General features: G+C 30.8%; 2 protein-coding genes across 5 annotated transcripts; both read right to left on the reverse strand.

Annotated features, from left to right (window-relative positions):
• Positions 1-175: 175 nt before the first annotated feature.
• Gdh (glutamate dehydrogenase, mitochondrial) lies at positions 176-9795 on the reverse strand. Its single transcript, XM_012365715.2, has 8 exons — positions 9186-9795; positions 3929-4129; positions 2628-2861; positions 2285-2442; positions 2032-2187; positions 1499-1709; positions 1254-1408; positions 176-1160 (listed from the first exon to the last, which is right to left on the reverse strand). The coding sequence occupies exons 1-8, from the start codon at positions 9655-9657 to the stop codon at positions 1044-1046; spliced, it is 1704 nt and encodes a 567-aa protein (XP_012221138.1). The 5' UTR covers positions 9658-9795; the 3' UTR covers positions 176-1043.
• A 203-nt stretch (positions 9796-9998) lies between these two features.
• On the reverse strand, positions 9999-18282 carry LOC105671205 (uncharacterized). Of its 4 annotated transcripts, none has more exons than XM_012365163.2 (18): positions 17937-18219; positions 17739-17809; positions 17521-17657; positions 16708-16810; positions 16555-16595; positions 16175-16470; positions 15816-16096; positions 15582-15701; positions 13709-15470; positions 13505-13628; positions 13310-13380; positions 13092-13228; positions 12285-12387; positions 12132-12172; positions 11752-12047; positions 11393-11673; positions 11159-11278; positions 9999-10802 (listed from the first exon to the last, which is right to left on the reverse strand). In XM_012365163.2, exons 10-18 carry the CDS (start codon positions 13571-13573, stop codon positions 10793-10795), a joined length of 1128 nt encoding a protein of 375 aa, XP_012220586.1. In that variant the 5' UTR covers positions 13574-13628; positions 13709-15470; positions 15582-15701; positions 15816-16096; positions 16175-16470; positions 16555-16595; positions 16708-16810; positions 17521-17657; positions 17739-17809; positions 17937-18219; the 3' UTR covers positions 9999-10792. The 4 variants fall into 4 exon arrangements, 2 of the variants coding, with proteins under 2 accessions (XP_012220586.1, XP_012220585.1); XM_012365162.2 differs by having other exon boundaries at positions 10002-11044; XR_010890653.1 differs by lacking the exons at positions 9999-10802; positions 11159-11278; positions 11393-11673; positions 11752-12047 and having other exon boundaries at positions 17937-18060; positions 18141-18282.
• Positions 18283-18623: the final 341 nt, after the last annotated feature.

The following is an 18623-nucleotide window of genomic DNA, read 5'->3' on the forward strand; positions in this document are numbered from 1 at the left end:
AGCAACCTAACATATATAAATATGTGTGTGATGTGCGCATGTATTCATATATATATATATATATATATATATATATATATATGAGTACAAATATTTAGTATCAAAATACGAGTCAAGGATACAGACACAAAGTGCGAAGGGTTAATAACCATTACAGAAAAAATCAATGAGACAATTAATTGTAACGTATCGGTCATTTATTTTTACGCTTACGAAGTATAAGTACTATGAACTCTTCTGATGGCACCTATTAAAACGTACTCGACACGACGTATCAAACATCGTCACAAATATAATCAATATTTATTCGTATGAGTAAAAACTCACTTTCAGAAAGTTCACTTATTGAATATCAAGGGCGTGTTTTAACAGGATCTAGTGTGTGTGTTTGCGTGTGTATAATAATTTTATCGCGCATTATCTCATATATTATACCTATAATACGATGCCGCATCGCTTTTCTTCATAAAAAGCGATTCTTCGTAAACTAGACAATCGTAAATGTTGTCTTTTCGTCGCACGTACAACAATAATAATCGTTAAAATTGCATATTCGAGGAAAATGGCGAATTGTAAACACATTCAGCTCAACGATGATTTTATGCAACAATTGTACCTTACATTATACGCATAAAAAGTGAAATATAAAAATGCATTGGTTTCGCCTTTTTTCGGTTTCATCCATTTTGCGGAGAAGATCGACAATCTTTCCTCGAACACTTATTTCGCAGTGTTACTCGACTCAATTAATTTCATAATATCAGGTTTACATATTTTTCTCTATATGTGTGTGTGTAACTAGGCAAATTGTTGCAATGCAGAATGTGACGAGTGACAAGCTTAAATAGGATACATTCCTAAGACCGTGAGAGTTTTGATGCTTCGTCCCTTGAGACTTTTGGTACCACTGTCCGAAATTGTTGGTGAATGCACCTCGAGCGCTACTGCTGAATAGTCACTTGTTGCGGTCATAACGGTAAAAACTGACTTTGCGATTATCGTTATTATGGTATTCGCTGCGTATAATCTTGCGACTAAAGTATTTAGAATGCGAGCCCGGCCTCTGAGTAAGTGGTGAATATCTTCTCGATCGAATTAGCGTACGCGGCTGTCCTCAGATCGAGTCCGAGATTGTATTTCATGGCAGTCTTCATGATAGCCTGGAAAGAGAAAAATATTCGTTGATGTTCACGTTTGTGGATTTTACAAAATGTTTCTCATGAAATACTGCATCGATTATTCTACTTAATTACCCTGGCGGATCTCTCCATCGTGTAATCCAGACCGGAGTGGACAATGTCCTTTTCGGAAGCACCGGATATACGTTTATTGAAGGCTTCGGACGGCGTGACAGGAATACGGCCGCCGACACGACCAAATCTACGTTCTAGAGACTCCTGTACCGATTCTGTCGACAAAAATTTATTTATCGAACCACGCATTCAGAAATATTGCATCTGAACTTGAAATTCAATACAAGTTTACGAATCTATCGTACCTAGAAGATGATAATTCGATTCTCTTTCATATTTAAAGGTCAAACGGCCGTACGATACGTGGTTCAAGTTCTTTAACCACTCGAAGAACGAGACCGTGACACCACCGGCGTTAATGTACAAGTCTGGAATTACAAGGATGTTCTTGTCAATTAGGATCTTATCCGCGGCAGGAGTGGTCGGTCCATTGGCAGCCTCAGCGATGATCTTCGCCTACAAAAATATGATTTAGATTAATTTTTTAATTATCGTCTGACATTTTTTGAAGTCTCATCAAATTTTAATTATTCCCATCTTAATTTATCAAATCTAATTCAGTTATTTTTTGCTAAATAATTGTATAAAATATATAAAAAGAATATTCTGTTAAAAAAGATAAAAATAATTTAATAATATAAGATTAATCTCAATTATAATTCCGTTCATTAAATTTTAATTCAATATAACTTCTTCAATATGCCTAAATTTATAATTATCATATTAATCGCACACATGGCGTAATGTATTTCGTGCAGTATTAAAATACAATCCTCACCTGTATACGTCCGGCATTCTCTTTGGTAATTACTTTCTCTACAGCGGCAGGTATAAATATATCGCACAGCTCGTACATGAGATTCTCGCCTTCGTACGGCTTGGCCCCAGGGAAGCCAACAATGGTGCCATTTTCCAACCGATACTCTTCTAATTCCTAAAACCCGTGAAAAGGCGAATGTCAGTAAAAGAATCTTTGTTTATTCAATAGAAATCTATGTAATTCCGAGATATAAGTAAGCTTCGCCGCTTACCTTCGGGTCAATTCCCTCCGGATTGCAAATTGATCCGTCGTGTTCAATCACACCTATACAAGCAGCGCCCGCGCGATGCAAGTAACGCATAGAGTGCAAACCTACGTTACCAAAACCTTGGAGGATAAACGTTTTGCCGCCCCAGCCAGGTGTAGTTCCTGCAAATCAATATATTTATTTATGTAGAACGAACGAGCCTCTTAGAATAATATTAACTTGATATTAATTATTACACAATACATTAAAATAAATTCATAAATTATAATTAAATTGATAATTTGCAAATAAAAATGACAATTAAAACAGTACGTTATAAGTACAATCAAGATAAGCAAATACGCACCGATCATGCTCATGTAATTAGCCTCGTTGATGAAATTCTCTAATCCGTGAAATACTCCGCGACCCGTCGCGGAAATGCGACCGTGAATGCCACCCTGATTGATGGGTTTACCCGTGACACAAGCGTGAGCATTAATGTCGGCATGACCGATAGTTTTCGCGTAAGTATCGGCTATCCATGACATTTCACGCTCGCCGGTGCCCATATCAGGAGCGGGAACATCAACACCAGGTCCTGGAAAAGAGAATTAATTCCTTGGTTAATAAAAATATTGTTTTGTAAAATTGTTCAACATCTTGCCGGGTCTAATTCAACGCTGAGATATTTCGAAGAACGTGAAATTTGAAGCAGCGCTACTTAAGTTATATTTCTTTAACAAAAATAAATTGTATAAAAATAAAAATATGAATTTGATATCAATTATTACAGATTTCTAATATAAAATTTTGTCATTTTATAAAAATACGAAAAACAAGTAAGATCCTATGATAATTAATCAAATACAAAAATATGACTTTTAAAGAATCATCGCGGTTGTTGCAAGAGAAATTAAATTCTTAAATTTTTTATGAAATAAAATTGATCAAACTCATCCTTCTTTTATTTCCTTCTTAACATCGCACATTCAGAATCTCCGCTGAGAGATTGATGTTACATTATTCTGTATTTGAATTACTAATTTTATGATAAAAAATTTAAGAATTTAATTTCTTTCGATTATTATTTTTACTTTATTATAAATGATTCGAATATTTTATCTCTTTATGTGAATATATTTCCTTAATATAGCGATTTGTATGAGTTTTTTTTTTTTTTAAATAAATACAATACTAATATATACAATAAATAATTTATGCGATATTAATTACACGTGCAACAATCGTATTGCACTTAATACTAACCTGTTTACACGTTCTACTACTTATAATGTCGATTACTTATCGCGCTACTTATCTTACGCTATCGCAATGTATTTTTTCCCTATGCAGGTGTTTCGCGTAAACTTTCAGTGATTATAACGTGCTCAAAGACCCGCTTATCGTATTTGCTGTGTACACAAGCTATTTTTGCAACATATTTGCTGCATGACATAACGAATTTTGTCCGCTGATCAAAAGACATAGAGCAATAGAGCTGAGCCGGTTCTCGTGTCTGCTCGGCGGCATCTAAAATTATCGCGAAAACGTCACGCCTCAACACAACGCATCTCTATCACATCGTTTACGATGATGTAACGTTGAAGGTTGCCTTCGCCGAAGCTGGCCGGAACAAAGAGATTGCCCATTTTAGTAAGCTCTTACCAATAAAACCCTTCTTCGCCAATTCTAACGTAAATCTCCTGGTGATTTTCTCCAATTCGTGTTCCGAGTAGTTTTTAGGGTTTATCTTAATCCCGGCTTTGGCACCGCCGAAAGGTACGTCGACACACGCACATTTGAACGTCATTAGAGCCGACAGAGCCTTAACTTCGTCCCGCGAAACGTCCATCGAGAAACGGATACCTGTAAACATAGTAAAATTATTTTAAATTATTTTAAATTATTAAACATCCATAAATTATTAAACATGCATAAATAAAAATAAGTATATAGACATACTTATTCAGAATAATGGAATGTTCCATTTTTATCGCAAAATTTATGCTGAATGTATAATATATTATAGTAGAACAAGCTATCACACGTCAAAAAATAATTATTTTATTTATAATCAATAACACACTGTGGAATTTTATATCTAATTCTTATAAAATGGTGCCGAGAAAAAACTGCAAATTTTGTATCTTTTAAAATTGTATTCATAATTAAGGCTACAAGTTAAGCGTATCTTATAGCAACTTATAATCCTAGCATATCTATTATTATAAACTAGCACATTTATATGTAACAATTCATAGAATACTGCAAAGCTAGAAAGCGTAAAAATACGTGACACATTTCTCGTCTTTCGATTTGTCACGCTTTTCCCATTTTTAGAGCTCAATCTGCAATGTAATTTTTAGTTTTTGTTTTCTACCTTTCTACCTTTATGTAAAGTCATATTTTTCTTTGGAAATTTAGAAAGCAGAAGTTGTAAATCATGGTGTTTCTTGTTCTCTGCCTTTCATACTTTTGCTTTTCATGTGTCTGTCACATGGAGTCAATAAATCATGATTTACAATATCTCTTTTCTAAATTTCCGAAGAAAAATATGCTCTTACAAAAGTTAAAAAGGCAGAAAACGAAGGGTATTGTAGAATGGGCCTGAGCCAGACACAAAACATGTGCTTTTCAGAGCAATCTCGAGCGCAAAGCCGATGTACGATTTTGTGGCCCCTAAGCTATGATCTTAAGGAGGCCGCCTCTTATTAACAAAAAATACATTTTTTTAAATCTTTTCTGTACTAAAGAGGCCCCTAAGTTGTAGCTTATCTAGCTTATGTGTAGATCCGGCACTGCTCGAGCGGCCCAAAAATGTGAGAAATGTGAGAAACTCGTAAGACGACACATTTCAAATTTTAACAGATTTCAAGACATTAACAGCTACACGCAGCTGCATTACGATGCCAATCGGTTTGTGCACATTTTATCCCAAGAATTTTCAATAAACGACGCAGCTATTCTAAACTCCTATCGACGATATTAAAACCAGCAGTACAAAAGCATAAATGCCGTCGGAAAAAAAATCCTTTCCAAAAGAATGCACGATGGTATGTGGCTGTCGACATTGGAAACCATAAAGTTTGAAATTTCCGGCTATTTACTCTACAGCCTTGATTCATTGTCTTGCGACTTTCATGTCGTTGAACCATTCGAAAAAGTAAATGTTTCGTAGAATCATTTTTCGTTCGTCAATCGATTGCGTTCTGTAAAATTTTATTTTCCATTCATTAAAAAAATTGTACAAAAAAAATTACAAAAGAAGTTGATTGCAAAGTTTGCAGTTTACGTATTCCATCCTTCAATCATTGTCGCGAAAACAACCTGCGATCGTCAGAAGCTATGAGGAGTTAAAAATATCGTCACTTCGCAAATATTTTCGACACATGGACGACGACCATATGGTACATATGTGTTTCTGCTTCAAGTCGTGTTCCGTCACTAAAAAAAGTCATGTGATGCACAATATTAGTATCCTATTAACAGGTTTCCCAAGCAACAACTATAATCGCACACGACTGGTTTTGGCATCGCTTTTCAATCTGCTTTGTATAACAGGAGACAAGTAATTCCGCAAACATATGTACGATCTTCAAGTTCTTATTAGCTCATTTGTTATGTAATCCGAACTCTCTGCATCTCGCATTTTCATTTTCTATCCCAAGTAAGAATCCTATTAAACACAACTATAATTAAGTTTCTACAGTTTCTCAATGTCAAATAACAAACCACTATTACGTGTGCAAGCGTCTCAGAAATCAACTGTTATTCTAGCGAATAAATATATGAATTTATCTGTCAAAATATCTGTCGTGATAAATCAAATATTTGGAGATCATCGAATTCTTGTGCGATGTTGTGCGCGAAGAGGCGAGCCAGTTGCTTCGAAGTGATTACACGACGAGTTGTGAACAAGTTCCGAGAAAGTGTAGACGAAAGGCTGCTACCGATTAATTATAATTTTGGAGCGAATCGAAGAGAATTGGCAAAATTCGAGTTCACTTGTTTAACGTCAATTGCAATATCGCAAGAACTTTGATACTTTTTTCCGTTTCGCATATTTTTTTTTTAATTTTTAGCAAACCGCCTATCCTAAAATTACCATCGATCTTTCTACACGTGTCTCGCGGTTAGATCCTGTAAGCCAACGCAGACGTTCTTGAACGCGAAAACGAGAACTCGTACAAGATCGTTGACCCGAAATATCATGTCATTGTCAATTAAAACGTATCCGCGCCAGGTTACCAATTTATTTTTGGGGCGATCGCTCACGGCCTGGTACAGGCAAATAAAAAGCTCAGACCGCCTGGCATCGTGCGCTCCTCTAAGTTTTCGCGTGCCATTGAATCACACCGCTGATACTGTATCGACAAACGTGAAACGCGTTACTCCGCGATTTAACACCTAAAATCCCCGTTTTTCATTCCGTCGCACGAAGATCTCGCTTTCGACGATAAATATTGCTTCGAAATTTGAGCCGAATTTATTGGAGGAATTAGAGAATTTTGTCGCGCAGTAAAAGAGCGATCCGGTCTTATTTCACTTAGAATGGCAAAATGGCAAATATCATCGTCGACTGGATGTTATTCGCACAATTCGAGGTCTGTCTTCCGAAGTTGTTCAAAAGTGATTTATAAGGTATTGTGTCTACATTGCGTTATGCTCCGAGTCAGTTGATACGTAATGGGCCAGACACAAGAGATAGCTAACAAATGCGTGATATAAAGGCGCTTTTAATTTATCAGCAGCGTAACGTGAGACCCGTGGATTACTTTTTTCTCCACTCCTCTCTGCCGACAAAGCCATAACACACGTATAAATCGTCGTAATTAGTTGACCGAATTTATGTACAACCGCATACATTTATAAGTCATACTTGGCAAAAATTATATGCCGACAAAATATTATTATACTACATGAATTTAAAGGGAGTTTTACACATCAAATATATCAAATTTTTGTTTTAACTCTAGAATTATTAATGTATTTAATAGTATTTGTTTATATTTTTTAATTAAAGAGGATTTAATATATTGAAAAATTTGTAATATACGAGGTGTCTTTGCAATTGGCGATCTTAATTTTAATGATACATTCTCCGATAAATTTAGAGTCAATTTTTCTTTAACAAAACATTTTGAACAATAGTTTCTGGGTTATAATCGATTGAAGAAAATTAGCTTTTTATGAATAGATCTTGAAGATATTAAATGGATAACAAATGTATTCTTCAATCAATTTCAAGTAAAGTTTTATAAACTTTACTTGATAACACAATGCTGAATATTAAAAAATAATAATCCCACTTGACATTTTTGTTAAAAAAAATTGCAAACTTGATTGAATCAGAGATAGAAATGAGGATTGCGAGTTGAGACACTCTGTATATTCACATTTCTACATCTACGTCAAATAACTGATCTATCTTGCCGTCTTTATTTAAAGTAAGTACATACTTTAATTTCTAAAGCCACAATTTCATTTCCACGATACAAGTTGTGTCTTGACGCGCATGTTCCTGTGACTTTTTATCAGATATATTATATCTGATCTTTATTAGACTTCAAGGCCGAACTCGTAAGCGGCGAAGCCGTAAAACTAGCAAGCATTACGCGTTTAATGTGCAATAACAAATAAATCATTTGAATAGTCTGAGAACTGCAAGTGAATAGTTGCTTCACGCGATTACTCGAAATATTTTACGAGAGAGAGATTTTATAATAATTGCAATCAATAATTCATTAGTGAGCCGTTGCAAATTTTCTCGTCACGCTACTAACAACTATTTTCCCAAAATTTTTGGAAAGTTTCTCCTGAGCTTCGAACTATACTAACAACCTATTCTGTCTATCGCGACTCATCGCAGTTCTAGTAAAATACTTAATTTACCAATAAAATCCGCGAATAAATAATCAATATGTTTTGCAAAAAATTAATTTGTTCATAAAAATGTGAACTTATCGCGTCGAAGCTAATTTCGTAATCTACGGAAAATATTCGAAGCACACAAGAGAGCACATGTTAGAAAGTGACATGATAATGAGTGATAATTTATCATAACTGTCATAGTATTCATTCATTACGATACGAGAAATTTAAAATATTTCAGAAAAATATATATACAATTTCTAGCATTTTTAATTTGAAAAACCTAATCGTAAACTACGGATTGTTATTACATTTTGCATCTTATTAAATATTAAGTTCTTTAACTAATAAACCGCAAACAAGTTATGTTTATATACAAAAAATATATAAAATCTGTCTCAAAAAATACCAAAAATACATAAATGCGATACTGATTATAATTTCTCTTCGTAAAATATCATGTACGAAATAAAAAAATGAACAAGTATATGCCAATTGTAGTAGATTTATAAAAGTGGAATGCGACAATTGTAAATAAAATATACAGAACGAAATAAGATGCAAATGTAGTCTAAATGTATGAGTTGGCACAATAGGAAGAAAATTAAAATTTGAAACTTAATCATATCGTCAAAAAGCAGCAGATATGCGAGGCAAAATTTAATGATAAAAACAAAATATTCAATTCTGAATTTCACCAATGTTTTTCCACGAAATGCTGAAAATTGTGGGCGTGCGCGGTGATGTAATTAACTGGTGTTTTTGTCAACAATTTTAAATACGTATTTCTTTCTATTTAAACATTATAAAACATTAGAAAATAAAGCTCGAAAAAAGATAAATTTACATCTTTTCAGATATTTTTCGATTATAAATATCTTTAAAAACTTCATATTTTTCCCAAGTATTTAAATACAACGCTTGAAGCAGATTGAAAATAGGAGTGCGAAAGAAGACAAATTTTGCGTGTTGTCTTTTCTGAAATCGAGAGGGAAAGACACAACGGTCCAATTTACATAAGCAGAGAAAGAAACTCGTTCACATCTCTCACCTCCTTTACAGGGCGTGCGATGAGTTGAATGCTGAGCGCGATAACCGGTGATCATCTCGTAGTCGCCGGAGTCGCGTCTGAGTGGGAAGACGGTTTCGAGGATGTGATCGCAAGGTTCCATGAGCTTCAGGATACCTTTGACTTTCTTTTTGCGTTCCTCGAGCACCGTCGGGCCCCGCGATCGTACACGTATGTCCTCGACGAGTTTGTCCTCGACGATCTGGCAGGCGCGATGGAAGAAGTACTCCACCATGTCGAAGAACTTGGGATTCGCCGCTTCCGGCACGTCCCTCAGACGGTCCGGGATCTGGTGATCGGCGTAACCGCGACGAAGCACCATCGCCGACGCCGCTGTCGCCGTTTGCACGGCAGCCGGCGCGACACGCGCGAGTATGCTCTGCACGACGTCATTGCACATCGGCGCCTGCTTCAAGGCGATCGACGACCGCGTGAGACTACGCACGTGAAACATCTTCGCGCACAATAATTTACTGTGATGACAACGACGACGACGACGATGACGACGGCTACCGAGCGTTAAACTCCCGACTTAATATCCAGTCCAGCCCGAAGACTATCTGTCGACTGAATATAACTGAATGCGCGCGACTCCTCGCGACTCATCGCAGCTCCAGTAAAGTAATTTAGCTCCAAAGAAATCCGCACGATCGCAGCGCACGAGGCGGCGAAAGTGAATGAACCGTAACGACATCTGATGATCCGTAACGTTAGAATTGGCGATGCAGTATGCAATATCTCGATATGCGATATATATATGCGTATAATTATAAAAAGATCTCTTTGTGCAAAAAATTTCTTGAGTGTATTTTATCGAACGAGACAGTGTAATCTTTTTATCAAGTTATCAGTGCAAAACTAAATAAGATATATCCAGTAAATTTTTTTATATATGTATAATTGATTTATCAAGATGTAATATATGTATAATTATTCAATTAACTTTATTTGTAAAAAATAATTGATAAATGATAGGAATTATTTCTTGTGTACATCTGCGTGTCACCCACATGCTTCTACGTTTTTTTCACAAAAATATTAAATATGCATCTTATGCATTATTGAAATTATTTAAGAATACAATTTGCTTGAATAAAATAAGATTTCCATATGCAAAAAAATGTAAAAAAATTGTTTTGTATTGTTGAAAAAATACGAAATGATAAGTACGGCATGTATAAAAAATATAACAAAAATTTTTTTTTTCTTCTTTAATTGCTAAAATACAATAATTGTCAAAATACACAATATGACATTATTTTAGAAATCACGAATAGTATGTTATATAATAGTGAATAATTAAAAATGAATGAGTATGCATGCTTATGTATATATATGCATATATAAAACTGTGTGTGTGTCGATATCACAAATTTTGATCACCAAATTTGTGCCGTACATTACAAAACTATTTAAGTGGTAATATAATTTGTTTAGGCTTGGTCGGACACTTAGAGAAATTGTTTGAGTGAACGGTTTTTGCATACCACAAATAGTCAATTTTGCACAAGTACAATTCTAAACTTGTGATATCTTCATTTGATAACATACTTATAACACCCGGCGGTATCCCATACATTGTAAATATGTCACAATATTCTGCAAAATTATAAAAATTTGCATTGTGTATTACGATGACAGAATTGCCAGCTAATAAAAGTTTCAATAATTGATCAAAGAAAACGAGTTCATTTTCTTCCTTAAGAACAACAATGCCTAATGGCACACGCTCTTCTATTACTTCCAATCTTTTTTTTTTGTAATAATGTGTTCGAAACTTATTAAAGCGAGATGAATATGTGTTTAATTTTTTAGACGTATCCTGTGCAAATTCAATGACTCTTAAAAAAAAAAGATAAAAATAAAAAAAACCAATTGTTGAAGAGGTCATCGTGAAAAATTAAATACAAATATGCAAAACAAAATACAAAGATGTTTTAAGAAATTTAACATACCCATAGCAAGTTAGCACATCTATCAGATTCTTTAATATGTTTCTTCTAATCTCACTATATTGATTCTTCCAAATTTCAAATCCTTTCTGAGCAGAAATAACACATTTCTGAATATCGTCCCTGCAAAAACAATATATCAAATATAATCAATTACCAGTTTGATATGCATTATACTTTTTAAATCCTTTAGAAATTATTGCAGTTAACAAGATCAAGAAAATATTAAATTCATACTTTGTTGCGTTCGCCCACAAGCTATTGTCATGTTTGTAATATGTAGTTTCTGTCGACTTTTGCCATTCGCCATCATAAAACAGATCGTAAATTGAAGAAGTTATCATTTTAGAGTCACACGTTATGTATATTTTATTTTCACTTAATTTTGGTACAAAATTATCAGACGAATTCAATATCTTAGATGCTGTATGCACCATTGATTCGATCATTTTTATATAAGGTATGAACACAAGCCCATCCAAGAAATCCATATGTGTGTTTATGAAAACAATATTTTTCTAAATGATTAAAAATAAAAATTATTTTACTAATGCGCAAGATAATTCTTGATATTGTATTATAATTTAATGATATACATTTAAATATTTTGCCAAATATTTTGCAAATAGTATATTTTCCGACCATATGGAAACTATGGTTATTTTATCATATGTATCAGATGTATCAGATGTAATTAATTCCACTTTCGATTGAAATGTATTAATAGGAAATATTGAATCACGAAAATATTTCATTTTTAACCATAAAAATTTTTCTATAATTTTTTTGTGAATCCAAATTTTAGTTAATTTATGGTTTTCTATTATCCTTAAACAGCTGACAACTGCATTCAAATCTGAATCTTCTAGAAGTATCATTTCGTTAATTTGTTCTGCAGAAATTATAAATATTTTGCTAAAGTATACCTTTGCTAGATTTTTCAAATACGATCTCATTATTTAAAAACCTTTATTACCTTCCACATATTTAATAGCAAAAAAATCTTCAATGCGTAAGCTAAAATACAAAAATACTGTCTATAATTTAATGATTAATTTTTTTATATAAAAACACATTAGTCTAATATGTTAATAAATATAACAGCATAATATTTTTATTAAATAATTACGCTAGTGCAGCACACAAAAATGAACGGACTGTAACTTCTGGACATACATTATAAAGTGTTAAAAATGTTAGCGTCCTTGTTTTGTCAACATTATAGTTATTACCTAAAAAAAAAAAATTTTTTTTTTAATTTAGTAGAATAAAATAGTTTCATGTCCAAATCTAAAACGTATTTTTATTTGTATAAAAAAAAATGTGTGTGTGTGAAAATATAAACTAAATAACTTATATATATAAACTATATAACTTATATATATAAATAACTTATACGCAAAAGGAATTAATACTTCAATATTAAACTACACTTTGACAATTCGGTACAAACATCATTTAAAAATTTATGGATTATGATTCACGACTGTGTTTGACAATTTAGCATTTTTAAGCGCTTGATATTTATGAGAGATTACATATAAAATTAAAATATTAACAAGAGTCAATATAAATAAATTAATCAATAAAAATGTAGTTCTTAATTTTATATTAATAGTTATGTAATGCGTAAATATTTAAATATAATACCCAAATTGTTAAAATTATGTACACACACCACATGCTTGTAGAAAATTACAACATATACTATAATTTCAGAGCTAAATTTAACACGTAAAATAATGAAAAAATTTATTACCATTTCTTAATAAAATTAAATAAATTCAACCTTTCTCTGTAAAATTATGAAACATCCTATATATATGTATATAAATATCAAACTCAATATATAACATAATAATTAATATTAAAGATGTAATATAATATAAATATTTTTACAATTGTATTTATATAAGAATAATTATATTATCCCTACCAATACACAAATTCATTTCTATCGTGCCACCAATATCGATCAAATATTGTATAATAGTTGTAACTATATCTACGTGTTTACATAATGATGCAAAAAAAAACCAATTTTCTTTTATTACAGATGCTACTTCATAAAATCTATAAATATAAAAAAAGTTTTATTACTTTAAAGTTTAAATTTTTTTATCAAATTTGCATATCAACATTAAAAGTATTTACCTTTCTGCTAAAGTATTGGAGTATTTATTTGTTACTTGCTCAAGTAAAATAGACATTTTTCTTTCCGCTGCCTAAAAATATATAAAAAAAAGTTATACTAAACATTTCGCCAAACATATATAATATACAATAAATTTTACAATTTGCTGACAATAAATTTGTTATGTTTTATTTATGTTAGATATTCATACTCACTATTTTATTAATCTGAATATAATCTAGATTAATATAATATTCTTTTATAACGGTTGCTCGGTCGTTCATGATTAATCCAACGACGTTTGTAAAAAGAAAAATGATAAAAACCCAATTTAAAGCACTAAAGCAATAATTATGTAAGACACTTAACAGTGAATAATATTTTTATACCATTATTAATGTACAAAATTTTAATTTTACGTTTAATTTTATCTTCAATCCACCGTAAAACTGACTGTTTAATATTTTGAATTTGGTAACAATAACAATGTTCCGATAATTTCAATTGACACAAGTCAATAAACGCTCGAAGACAATTTCACAGATATCGCCACAAACTAGCCACAGCTCTGTCATGTCCAGATGCGTTTGTTTCTTTACTTGAAGCACTAATATCTCATTACGTTCATTTGCATTCAACAAGTCTCAATCCTACGTGTTTCTCCGGTTATGCCCTATCTACACCGAAGGATAATCCTACTTGTGGCTCATCCGACCACTTTCGCCCGTCTACACTAAGTACAATTTTAGTGTTGTTATATTGGTACCGTTGACTTTAAAACCGGTAATAATTTCAGTACCTGACCTATAAAACAAACTTTCATCCGATCTAAAGTATCTCGAATTGTTATTCTGTTCGACAGAAGATTATTTTTTATAGAAATATTTTTGCTTTTTATATGCAAATATTCTAATGAGTGATTTGCTTTTGTGAGTTGGTACGATTGAAAACCAACTTAAGTATGATTTTCGGTCGTCTACATTACTCGCTCGGATGAGCCACAAGCAGGATTATCCTTTGGTGTAGATAGGGCATAACGTTAGAATCGATTGGCGATGCAGTATGCAATATTTCGATATGCGATATATATGCGTATAATTATAAAAAGATCTCTTTGTGCAGAAAATTTTTTGAGTGTATCTTATCGAACGAGACAGTGTCATCTTTTTATCAAGTTATCAGTGCAAAACTAAATAAGATATATCCAGTGAATTTTTTTATATATGTATAATTGATTTATCAAAATGTAATATATGTATAATTATTTAATTAACTTTATTTGTGTGTGTGTGTAAAAAATAACTGATAAATGATAGAAATTATTTCTTGTGTACATCTGCGTGTCACCCACATGCTTCTACGTTTTTTTTTCACAAAAATATTATATATGCATTTTATGCATTATTGAAATTATTTAAGAATACAATTTGCTTGAATAAAATAAGATTTTCATATGCAAAAAAATGTAAAAAAATTGTTTTGTATTGTTGAAAAATACGAAATGATAAGTACGGCATGTATAAAAAATATAACAAAAATATTTTTTTTTCTTTAATTGCAAAAATACAATAATTGTCAAAATACACAATATGACATTATTTTAGAAATCACGAATAGTATGTTATATAATACTGAATAATTAAAAATGAATGAGTATGCATGCTTATGTATATATATGCATATATAAAACTGTGTGTGTGTCGATATCACAAATTTTGATCACCAAATTTGTGCCGTACATTACAAAACTATTTAAGTGGTAATATAATTTGTTTAGGCTTGGTCGGACACTTAGAGAAATTGTTTGAGTGAACGGTTTTTGCATACCACAAATAGTCAACTTTGCACAAGTACAATTCTAAACTTGTGATATCTTCATTTGATAACATATTTATAACACCCGGCGGTATCCCATACATTGTAAATATGTCACAATATTTTGCAAAATTATAAAAATTTGCATTGTGTATTACGATGACAGAATTGCCAGCTGATAAAAGTTTCAATAATTGATCAAAGAAAACGAGTTCATTTTCCTCCTTAAGAACAACAATGCCTAATGGCATACGCTCTTCTATTACTTCCAATCTTTTTTTTTTGTAATAATGTGTTCGAAACTTATTAAAAAAAAGTGAATATGTTATTAATTCTTTATATGTATCCTGTGCAAATTCAACGACTCTTAAAAAAAAAAAAAAAATAAAAAAACCAATTGTTGAAAAGGTCATCGTGAAAAATTAAATACAAATATACAAAACAAAATACAAAGATGTTTTAAGAAATTTAACATACCCATTGCTACTTAGCACATGTATCAGACTCTGTAATATGTTTCTTCTAAACTCACTATATTGATTCTTCCAAATTTCAAATCCTTTCTGAGCAGAAATAACACATTTCTGAATATCGTCTCTGCAAAAACAATATATCAAATATAATCAATTACCAGTTTGATATGCATTATACTTTTTAAATCCTTTAGAAATTATTGCAGTTAACAAGATCAAGAAAATATTAAATTCATACTTTGTTGCGTTCGCCCACAAGCTATTGTCATGTTTGTAATATGTAGTTTCTGTCGACTTTTGCCATTTGCCATCATAAAACAGATTGTAAATTGAAGAAGTTATCATTTTAGAGTCACGCGTTATGTATATTTTATTTTCACTTAATTTTGGTACAAAATTATCAGACGAATTCAATATCTTAGATGCTGTATGCACCATTGATTCGATCATTTTTATATAAGGTATAAACACAAGCCCATCCAGGAAATCCATATATGTGTTTATGAAAAAAATATTTTTCTAAATGATTAAAAATAAAAATTATTTTACTAATGCGCAAGATAATTCTTGATATTGTATTATAGTTTAATGATATACATTTAAATATTTTGCCAAATATTTTGCAAATAGTATATTTTCCGACCATATGGAAACTATGGTTATTTTATCATATATATTAGATGTATCAGATGTAAATAATTCTATTTTCGATTGAAATGTATTAATAGGAAATATTGAATCACGAAAATATTTCATTTTTAACCATAAAAATTTTTTTTCAATTTTTTTGTGGATCCAAATTTTAGTTAATTTATGGTTTTCTATTATCCTTAAACAGCTGACAACTGCATCCAAATCTGAATCTTCTAGAAGTATCATTTCGTTAATTTGTTCTGCAGAAATTATAAATATTTTGCTAAAGTATACCTTTGCTAGATTTTTCAAATACAATCTCACTATTTAAAAACCTTTATTACCTTCCACATATTTAATAGCAAAAAAATCTTCAATGCGTAAGCTAAAATACAAAAATACTGTCTATAATTTAATGATTAATTTTTTTATATAAAAACACATTAGTCTAATATGTTAATAAATATAACAGCATAATATTTTTATTAAATAATTACGCTAGTGCAGCACACAAAAATGAACGGACTGTAACTTCTGGACATACATTATAAAGTGTTAAAAATGTTAGCGTCCTTGTTTTGTCAACATTATAGTTATTATCTAAAAAAAAAAATTTTTTTTTTAATTTAGTAGAATAAAATAGTTTCATGTTCAAATCTAAAACGTATTTTTATTTGTATAAAAAAAATGTGTGTGTAAAAATATAAACTAAATAACTTATATATATAAACTATATAACTTATATATATAAATAACTTATACGCAAAAGGAATTAATACTTCAATATTAAACTACACTTTGACAATTCGGTATAAACATCATCTAAAAATTTATGGATAATGATTCACGACTGTGTTTGACAATTTAGCATTTTTAAGCGCTTGATATTTATGAGAGATTAAATATAAAATTAAAATATTAACAAGAGTCAATATAAATAAATTAATCAATAAAAATGTAGTTCTCAATTTTATATTAATAGTTATGTAATGCGTAAATATTTAAATATAATACCCAAATTGTTAAAATTATGTACACACACCACATGCTCGTAGAAGATTATAACATATACTATAATTTCAGAGCTAAATTTAACACGTAAAATAATGAAAAAATTTATTACCATTTCTTAATAAAATTAAATAAATTCAACCTTTCTCTGTAAAATTATGAAACATCCTATATATATATGTATATAAATATCAAACTCAATATATAACATAATAATTAATATTAAAGATGTAATATAATATAAATATTTTTACAATTGTATTTATATAAGAATAATTATATATATATATTATCCCTACCAAAACACAAATTCATTTTTATCATGTCACCAATATCGATCAAATATTGTACAATAGTTGTAACTATATCTATGTGTTTACATAATGATGCAAAAAAAAACCAATTTTCTTTTATTACAGATGCTACTTCATAAAATCTATAAATATAAAAAAAGTTTTATTACATTAAAATTTAAATTTTTTTATCAAATTTGCATATCAACATTAAAAGTATTTACCTTTCTGCTAAAGTATTGGAGTATTTATTTGTTACTTGCTCAAGTAAAATAGACATTTTTCTTTCCGCTGCCTAAAAATATATAAAAAAAAAGTTATACTAAACATTTCGCCAAACATATATAATATACAATAAATTTTACAATTTGCTGACAATAGATTTGTTATGTTGTATTTATGTTAGATATATTCATACTCACTATTTTATTAATCTGAATATAATCTAGATTAATATAATATTCTTTTATAACGGTTGCTCGGTCGTTCATGATTAATCCAACGACGTTTGTAAAAAGAAAAATGATAAAAATCCAATTTAAAGCACTAAAGCAATGATTATGTAAGACACTTAACAGTGAATAATATTTTTATACCATTATTAATGTACAAAATTTTAATTTTACGTTTAATTTTATTTTTGATCCACCGTAAAACTGACTGTTTGATATTTTGAATTTGGTAACAATAACAATGTTCCGATAATTTCAATTGACACAAGTCAATAAACGCTCGAAGACAATTTCACAGATATCGCCACAAACTAGCCACAGCTCTATTATGTCCGGATGCGTTTGTTTCTTTACTTGAAGCACTAATATCTCATTACGTTCATTTGCATTCAAGAAGTCTTAATCCTACGTGTTCCTACGGTTACAGTACTAGATGCCCCATTGCGTTACAAAAATATTTACTGTGGTACACCGCTAGATGGTGCAAAAAGTTAACGAACGCGATAGGACATCTATAGTGTGGAATTAAAGTGAAACTGAAGTAGCTGTTGTGCTACAACACGTGTTTATAAGTATAACCTTATTTAATAAACAAACGAGATATTAACAATAAATTAAATAACGTCTTAAAACAAATAACAGAAATAATAAAAGATA

The sequence above is a fragment of the Linepithema humile genome, chromosome 6 (genome assembly GCF_040581485.1).
Source record: "Linepithema humile isolate Giens D197 chromosome 6, Lhum_UNIL_v1.0, whole genome shotgun sequence".
Lineage (NCBI taxonomy): Eukaryota > Metazoa > Arthropoda > Insecta > Hymenoptera > Formicidae > Linepithema > Linepithema humile.

What these genes read in the sequence shown, in the direction of transcription:
- Gdh (XM_012365715.2), bottom strand. Translation starts at nt 9,657, where the DNA reads ATGTTTCACGTGCGTAGTCTCACGCGGTCGTCGATCGCCTTGAAGCAG. An exon ending in TCGCACGCCCTGTAAAGGAG is followed by an intron (nt 4,130 to 9,185) that starts GTGAGAGATGTG and finishes CTATGTTTACAG; the next exon opens with GTATCCGTTTCTCGATGGAC. An exon ending in GGCGAAGAAGGGTTTTATTG is followed by an intron (nt 2,862 to 3,928) that starts GTAAGAGCTTAC and finishes TCTCTTTTCCAG; the next exon opens with GACCTGGTGTTGATGTTCCC.
- LOC105671205 (XM_012365162.2), bottom strand. Translation starts at nt 13,573, where the DNA reads ATGAACGACCGAGCAACCGTTATAAAAGAATATTATATTAATCTAGAT. An exon ending in TTGTGGGCGAACGCAACAAA is followed by an intron (nt 11,279 to 11,392) that starts GTATGAATTTAA and finishes TTGTTTTTGCAG; the next exon opens with GGACGATATTCAGAAATGTG. An exon ending in GATGTGCTAACTTGCTATGG is followed by an intron (nt 11,045 to 11,158) that starts GTATGTTAAATT and finishes TTTTTTTTTAAG; the next exon opens with AGTCATTGAATTTGCACAGG.